Source organism: Sitophilus oryzae, unplaced genomic scaffold, assembly GCF_002938485.1.
Source record: "Sitophilus oryzae breed Bouriz unplaced genomic scaffold, Soryzae_2.0 scaffold_1502_pilon_pilon, whole genome shotgun sequence".
In the NCBI taxonomy this organism is placed as follows: domain Eukaryota; kingdom Metazoa; phylum Arthropoda; class Insecta; order Coleoptera; family Curculionidae; genus Sitophilus; species Sitophilus oryzae.
Genome location: NW_022146173.1, coordinates 652340 through 661425, shown reverse-complemented (window position 1 = coordinate 661425; position 9086 = coordinate 652340). Strand labels below are relative to the sequence as shown.

General features: G+C 34.7%; 1 protein-coding gene across 1 annotated transcript in view; it reads left to right on the top strand.

Annotated features, from left to right (window-relative positions):
- The first annotated feature begins 126 nt into the window (after positions 1 to 126).
- LOC115878190 (titin-like) overlaps positions 127 to 9086 on the top strand; it is a 34975-nt gene continuing 26015 nt past the window's right edge. Inside the window, 6 exon segments of the mRNA XM_030894601.1 lie at positions 127 to 326; positions 379 to 691; positions 801 to 956; positions 1128 to 1386; positions 6813 to 6917; positions 6986 to 7126. Of these exon segments, the coding sequence (XP_030750461.1) occupies positions 394 to 691; positions 801 to 956; positions 1128 to 1386; positions 6813 to 6917; positions 6986 to 7126 (959 nt within the window). The 5' untranslated portion in view covers positions 127 to 326; positions 379 to 393.

Below are 9086 nucleotides of genomic sequence, written 5' to 3'. Positions count from 1 at the left end.
ATAATTAATTATTCTAAAAATTTGATGTAATTAAAATTAAATTAAAAGAAATACGGGAACTATAAATTTAATGTTGGTACTCAATTTCGTGCAAAATATAAAAATAAAATTACTAGTTGGCACCTATCGATTACTCGTGCATTAGTGCAAGTTTGTGTCAAAATATTTTATTAGCAATTATATTAATTTATAATAATATAACTACTATTAACGATATTCACAAACTTGACTAACGTATGAAATATGCACTGTTTCAATTCAGAAAAATATAAGGATAAAAATGTTTAACCAAATTTAATTTCAAACATGTTTAGCCTCTTGCAAATGTAGGACTGATCTATTTTTTAATTTTTAGGCATTAATAATGTTCTATTTTAGAAGAAGCGCTGAAAAATGGAAAACGAAAAGGGTAAAGATATAAACGAACAGTTTTATTTGGATATTCCTTTATATTCAAGTAAGGAACTGGCACAAGAAAGTTCAATAAGTGATTTGCAAGAGTGTGGTTCAGATGATCTAAATAATTCTAGTGTAGACTCTCCAAGTTCAAAACACTCCCCTAAAACGTCTCTTTTAGCGAAAAGACGATTACAAGCTTATTCTAATATAAATAGGTTCAAAAAAGAAGAAAAAAATGAATCGAGCCCTGTAGGAAAACCAGTAAAACAATCACCTAAAAAATCTAAAAAAAGTAAGTAGATATTTTACTTATTACAAAATTGATTAATTAATAGGGCGACTGAGTATTGATATTTCTAAAAAAATAATGTTAATATTAGTGAGGATTTTTTTAATTTTAGCCCTATATCCACATGATATTGCTAGGGCTGTTATAAGAGATATAGAGGAGTTAAAAAGGGCTGGTTACGGTGCACCACCGCAAAGTCCTACATTAATTCCTATGGAGGTTGTTCCAGTAGTTAGAATTAAACCCGAGTCGAATTCTTTTTCTAGCGGTAAGTGAATACCTAAGGCTATATTAGAATGTACTATTTGAGTAGTTTAACACTTTAGCATATGAAAATTACTTTATTTTAAATTCTCTGACGTCGTTTTTTTCAAAACTTATAATTTTTCAAATTTGGCATGTCTCATTTTTAAATTAAAATTAAATATAAATGTTGTAGACGTAGATGAAGATCGTCTTTTATTTAAGAAGCGTGAAATTAAGTGTCGTAATATAAGAAAAGCTGATAGTGAACGCCGTTCGCCATCTCCTAAGTCTTCATCGTCTAAGAGGGCAAAAGAGCAGGATCAGCAAGTCAAAAAACCTCACAAACAATATCCGAAAAATTGGGAAGAATATGCTGAATTAAATTTGAATCCGGAGAAAGATATTTATTTAAAATCGAGGTTTTTTCAGAGGCCTAGAGACAAACGTTATGAGTGAGATTCAAGTCCAACGATTACAATACATGGTGTTTAAAAATACATGTGCCATCTCTTGAGGGGAGATTCCTCATGTAAAAACAAGATTTACTTTCATATCATCGTAGGTCTGATTCTGTTTTGTTTTGTTGCTGCATGGGGTTAAGGTTTTGATTTTTTCGATTTATTTTAATTTTCCGCTTTTAGCGACTCAAGTGAAATTTTGAAGGTTAAAGCATCAGGGTTGCCACAAGAAAATTTTTGATTGTGTAGAACTTGACCATAAAAATGTGTAGCATTGTGTAGCCATTAAATCCATGACCAATAATTGTAAACTATTCAATAAGACCAAGAATAAGATGTACGTTCGCCAAATTTTAAAGTATGATTACGAGTCTCACTTCCAGTCGTTTGTATACGTCAATAAACTCATTTCCCATTTAATTTCCTTTTATGCCAGCAAATATTGCAGTGACGCCAAAATTGATGCCGCGAAACTAACGATTTTATGGACAAATTAGACCTGTTAAAAAAGTCTGTTTAAAAACTGTAAACTATTGAGGACTGTTTAATCGGCCAAATTTGTCTATAGAAACTGCAGTCCTTGCTGATATGGGAGGAAGTGAAATAGGAATTGAATAATATTCACGTATGACGAGTAGAAGTGTGACTGAACTACAGTGACGTAATTGAGCAGTGAAATTTGATCAAAGGACGTTTTATGTATTACTTAAGGAATTCCAATCTATTTACCGTCTATTTACCGACAATCCTGTCTATTTACCGTTTTTGACTCGACCAATAGCCGGTCCTTGATTCATGACCCAGTTCATACTCTGGTTCATACCCTGACATTTTACTGAACACCTGAACACTGATGACGGAAAATGATATTTGTCAGTTCAAAATTAAAAGTTCACTTGTGACTTCTTTTAATGTAACTTAGATAACTTAAAAGCAAAAAAAAACAGTTTTTCTCAGCTGATTTACTGTTTTGGTATTATATTTTATAAGAAATATGTAAATTCTCAAAATGTGTAGCACAGGCGATTGTGGTGTAGCTGTGCAATCATGGAAGCAAATGTGTAGCAAAATACACAATTGTGTAGCTTGTGGCAACCCTGTAAAGCATAGATAAATGAAACAAGTTTAGATTTGAAAGTGCCCTTAAAGACAATGTAAATACTATTTGGCGCTATTCTTGCAACGGTCGCGACCCTAAGCTTTTAAAAATTTCAGAGCGGTTCGGCTTTTTCCGGAATTATATCGCCAAATATTATTTATTCAAATGTATTATTATTTTATTTTTATTTTATAAATAAAATACAGTGTGTTGCATAGAAGAAACTTTATTCACACCGGTTGCGCCGCTCCGCGCAAATCTTTTTTTAAATAATAATATACAGGGTGATTCCTGTAAGTCGGTCATGCTTTCGAGGAATGATAGGGGACGTCAAAATATTAATTTTGATATAGCACACTATGGGTCGGAAATGCTTCTTACGCAAGATACAGGGTGTTAAAGTTATTGAAAAATTAAAGATATAATTTTAATTTTAATTAAAAAAATATTTAATTTTAAATTGTGACAAAATGGTGTTAGATAGAAGAAAGTTACAAGAGACATTTTTTCTTGGAAATAAACCGAGTAAATAAAAAAGCTCCGAAATTTTTATTTTTATCAGTGGCGTACTATTTTTTTTTGAAAATATTACCCGATGCGCATCACAGCTACGCCACTGGTTGAAACTAAAAGCTCCTCTTTTTACATTTAAAGTGTCTTTGTTAGGCAGACTCCTATAATAAAAATTTCGGAGCTTCTTTCTCTCCGCATTTTCTGCAGTAGTCGTCGTTGGAAATCTTCCATTTCACGAGGTTGATCCAGTGATGACACCTACAATAATTATGCATACTAAGTTCTTTTTGTGCTCTAATAGTTGTGTCTTTTCGTTATCTACCACTGACCACAGTCTTCGAGCTGTAGCGCAGTCTTCACAGTGTTGCCACGTCTTTTGCTGCTTGGCCTTGATGGTAGTTCCTATATCTTCCTTCATTGTGTTGATCGTCACAAGTGGTGGGTCATCTGCTACGGCCTCTTCCCTGGCCCCCTCTTTTGCATGTCTGTCCGCTTCTTGGTTGCTCACCACATTGCTGTAGCCTGGCACCCAGCACAGAGTGGCCCCGCCTTGGCGCAGCCAGGACAGTGCTTCTCGCCAGTCGATTACAGTTTTCGATCTCACTGCACGGTGATCCTTCTAAAAGCACCCAAGCTGTCAGAGTATATCACGATATCTCCTATTGGTCTATGAGCGATTTTCTCTCCTATACAACTGGCCGCTTCCTTAATAGCGTAAACCTCTGCTTATAGAGCATTACAGCGATCCGATAGCCTTAAAGATCGTCGGATCTCTAGTGCCCCCGAGCAGATGCCTATACCTGCGCCTCCTGAAGTTGCGGAAGCATCTGTGTAGACTGCTATCTCTTTAGTGTTCATTACTCGGTTGCTTTCCCATTTTTCTCTTGTCGGGATGCGAATCCTTACCTTTTCTCCAAAATCATGTTTGGTGAGTCTATATAGTCTAGTTTTCTGGTCTAGCAGATGTGGACTCGTGTTCGCCATCATTTCCCTATAGTGCGGGCGCTAGTCCATGTCTCATGTGCAGTTATATGTCCCCTAAGTTTTTGTGCGGCGTTTTATTAAATATGTATAAGAGCTTAAAAACCAACTGGTCACACGCTCCAGATCGTGGTCGTTTAGTCGCCATATTTAAAAATGGCCGACATGTTACTAATTTCTTATATATTTTAATATCTTCCTATCAAAGGTCGAGTTTTAAATGTTATTATACTCATTTTTTGACCGCAAACAAATTTTGTGAATACATATTTTTTAACTGTAAAAATATGGAACCATGGCGCGTTTTTAAGCACAAATAAAAAATTATTTCAAAATAATAAAAGTATATTTAAATGCCGTATAGTATATAAAAAAAGTATAAATAAATTTATATTATATGACGTATTCGCAAAAAACGCGCAACAAGGATAATTTTTCAAATGCAAAAAATTAAGATGTTTAAGCAGAAAACTTACTAACTTATGTATGAGGGTTCTTGCATTGATCTAAAATACTACTTTTACATTTACAAAAGTCGCAACACATTATTTTTAATTTTCTACAGGGACATGCAGTTTCTCTGAAGCCCATCTGACAACTACATGGAATAGGAAAGTTTTCAGGGTCCTTTGAGTCGTCTGTTACTTGTGGAATCAAAATACCATCTTTCTCTATGTAACCATAGTTCAACGGATTAAGTTTTTCACATGGTTCCAAAGCATGAATCCATTTGTAGCATTGCAAGTAGCTCCGTTTTATGTGAAGACGGATTGATCTTGAAGTAGGGGCCAAATCTTGAAAGTTTCGTAATTTTTTATGATGGGACTGATGGAAACGCAACTTATTCATTGTACTCAAGTTTGATGAAAGTGCACGGACCAAAAATTCTTCTGCTTGTTTTTCCATTTCTTCATTTAATGGTTCTTTACCAAATTCTAATAAGAGCTTTTCAGTATATACGATTCTGCTACTTTCAGAGCTGCTAATTTTGTACTAACCTTGCTTGTAGTGTCGCAACCGGTTAAAGAATGGATATCAGGTAAAGCTGTTAAAACATTAAGTGGTAATCTGCCATCAAACGAGTGAAGTGGAATATACCCCAACGTTTTTCCTACTCCAAAGGTAACATAAAGCTTTTAAGTCCTGAACTTTTTCACTTCTGCAAGTAGTGGTAAAGTGCACTAACAAAAATATCAGTATCGGTAGAACAAATAACTACGTTCTTTACGTTTGTAGTCAGTGTCATGTGAGAAATATGGGTTAGCATTCTGTCATCCGCTTCTTCATGATCAGATTCCAACGTACGTTTTTCAATTCTGCCATTCTTTATACTGAAACACCTTGGCTGACATCTTTAACAACGCCACCCAGGTAAATGGGAATAGATGCAGTGACAGAATGTTTTTTCCGGGATACCCAATTAACAAAGTATGACTGCAGTAATTCTTTGTTTTGACAGGAGGCCCAGTAAGCGTGAAAATCTACAGGAAAGGGTGTGTTGTCATTTGATGCTGCATATTCGACAGGCTGTTTCCGCGATCGTTTAGCCCTCTCAAATCCGTTTACGCTTTTTTCCTTGTAAACGTCATAAACAATGTCTATGCGCTCACTTTTATGAGAGGCTTTAGATATGGTACTCAAAATGCTTCTCACAAACTCTTCATATGTTTTCAGTTTTAAAGATTTAGCTGGTACCTTCCTTGCAAAAGCCATAAAGTCTATGATTGTTGCTTTGCCCGCAGATTGAGGAGTTTCGGATTTTGCCGGTATTTGTAACTTCTTTTCTAGTTCATGAACCAGCTGCGATTTTTCAGATTTTGTTAAAAATCCATTTCTTGTTAAAAACAAGGAAGTAGAAGTTAATTCATACGATAAAAGATGATTTATGTCATATCCGCGACTCCGTGCAATGTCAATTAAACGCAGAGCATAGGCAGTTTCGACACAGGAGCGGCGTTGCCAATGTGACAATTTATGCTACATAAATTAGAAAATTTTTTAATCGTCTGAAATTACTCACAAGAATGAGTAATTTCAATAAAATTAAAGAAAATATTCCAAATTCCTCCGCTACGTGTAAATGTTAAAAATATCCCAATAACTAATAAATTTGTCAGTCAATTAATTACAATTTTTTTCTTCATAAGAGGAGTAGGTTGATCTTTAAAAATGCAAAATCGGAGCACTTTTTGGCGGCCATTTTTAAATATGGCGATCAAATGACCATGTTCTGGACCATGTGACCAATTTTGTCAATTACTCCTAGAGGTGCTTAACAAATCCCCGCAACAAAATTTAGGGGACATACAACGGCACACGTGACATAAGCTAGCTCCTAGACTACTATCATTGGCAATATCCTGGAGTGACTGTAGTTGGTCTGGTTCCACAGATTGGATTCCCTTAATCTTAAGGCACCCTTAGCGGCCAGATCGTTCGCGAGCCACTCGATTGATTGCAAGTCCAGAATTACTTCTAGTTTTATGTCTTTAATTAGCTAGTGTTAAATAAGTACACATTTTTTCCTCATTAAAAACATGAAAAAAAGTTCCTATAAACATGGGTGCAGAAATGCATAGTTTTAAAGTTACAGTTAATTGTAATTAATAAAATTGCATTTATCTCATCAAGGAGATCAAAATCCACAAAATATTAAAAGACGACATTAAACGGCCTACAAATTTGTAAAAAAGGAAAGAACTTGGAAGAAAATTATAAAAAATTTCGAAAAAAATGAAGGTGTAATTTTAAATGAGGAATCTCTCCACGATAGAGGCATATGTTGTAACACCCTGTATATATTTTATTTAATTTTTTGAAATTTTAGTCTGAAGAAATACTTTAATTTTCAAGCTCCTTCACCTCCGATTGAGATCTTTAGGAGCCACTCGATAAGTGGAGATTTTACGTTTATTCCCTTTGCACACTTAAGGTGAATTGTTATTGAAATTTTTTTACGGTTTATACAGTTCAAATATAAAAATTGATTACGTTTTGTAGATCCACGGTGTCAAAACCTCAAGTTCTGTATAGTACAAATCATAAAACGACACCGCCAGGTCTTATAAACAAGAATCAGCTGTTTTCTTTTATACCGGAGGAACGAAAAAAGATAATTGAACAGTTGTATAAAGGAAGCAGGTAAGTTACAATCTTAAATCATGTTTGCTTCTCTAAAATAATATCTGTGTAATTGTTAAAAAATAATTTTGAAGAAATATTTTTTTTCAATTTGAGAAAAAAAAATAAAAATCCATCTGTTATTTTGTAGAAAATAATATATTTTTTAAATAAATACAGTGTGAGTTTCCTACGATGTTCTCTATGGGTATCTCGGAAACTACTGGATATAGCGAGTCGGTTAAATGGGGAAAGAATTGCAGTTTTGTGAGGCCATATTTATGCGCCTTTCAGATGTTTAAAAAAGTTCATGGCTTACTAGATATTTAAAAAAAAACAAATTTCGGCTATTTTAAAAATTGTCCCTAATTCCATTATAAGCTATTTTAGACAAAAAGTTTTCAGATAAAAGTTGTAGATAATCACATCCTTAATGAGATTGTGTCCTCCGTTTTTTTCTAAAGCCCCTATAATTTTTGACATATGACACAAACATATGTTTTTTTAAATGGAAACCATAGTTGGCCATGACTTCATAAAAAGTACCATTTTTTAAGCTTTTCAGCGATATAAGCCATAATATGTTTTGTTCGAAAAATTACTGAGTTATAGCCAAGTCACAGCTTACAGAATAACATAGCTTTGACACTCGCCAATTTTTCCCACGCTCGAATTTAAAACGCCCCACTCCGACGATGCGCTAACTGAATTAAGCCCCGTTCTCAGAACAGCGACTGTCGCCAGCGACACGTCAAGAGGACCAATGAGATTTGTACAAAATTCAAACAGCTGTCAATTTTAAATTTAGTACAGCTCCCATTGGTCGTTTGAAGTGTCAATCAGTGTCGCTGTCGACACGACGCAGTTCTGAGAACGGGGCTTAAAAGCCCCGTTCTCAGAACAGCGACACGTCAAGAGGACCAATGAGATTTGTACAAAATTCAAACAGCTGTCAATTTTAAATTTAGTACAGCTCCCATTGGTCGTTTGAAGTGTCAATCAGTGTCGCTGTCGACACGACGCAGTTCTGAGAACGGGGCTTTAAGCGACCGACAGTCAGCCTCATTCAGTCGATGCATAGCCTCCACCGGTGGCGCGTAGGGCCGTATTACGGAAGATTTTAATTCGATTTTTTTTCTTATATTTAACCATAGGTATTTGTGCTTTTATTTCAATTTTATTTTTATTGATGGAATGGGAAAAGATTTTCCGGGATGTGCGGCTGCTGGTTGCACAAATAATTATGGAAATAATTCAAAATATAGTCTGTTTAATTTTCAATTCAATTCAAAATTAATGTTCAATTCAAAAGTATATTCACACTTTAGAGCTTTTCAAAACGATGAAGACTACTTATTTGGAGGCTTGCTAATGCCAAGTGACCATTTTTTTATTTAGTTTCCTCATTGGAGGCTATTTTTATAAGCTTTTATTTAACTTGCTTTGTATATAACTATCTATGTATGTATGTATGTTTGTTCGGGGCAAATCTTGTAAGCTAAATTAAACTTCCTTTTATTGTAGGAGATTGAAATTTGGCATGTAGGTTCAGTCCCGATGACAATACATTTTTTTGCAAGGCATGACCCGAATTTTTGACAGCCGTCAAAATGGCGGCATTTTTGAGGTTTTTGATTTTTTAAAGTTCTATTTATGAATGGATCGGGCTGAAATTATATATATATATATATATATATATACAGGTTGTTAACTCGACAGTTACTTATAGGGAAACAGAATGGCAACACTGCCTATTGAGAACGTATGCATTATTGATTTTTCTGCCGACTCGTCCCGTCCCGTCGCCGTCGTCTATCGACGAGCGGGCCGAGGTTATTTCAACCATAAAACTCTTGCCGCGAGTAATGAACAATTTAACAACCTGTATAGGTATATTGTGGGTATATACATATGAAAAAAAATATATGGGCGGCCATCTTGAAAAAATGACAGTTTAATGACATGTCAAAATTTCAAAGTC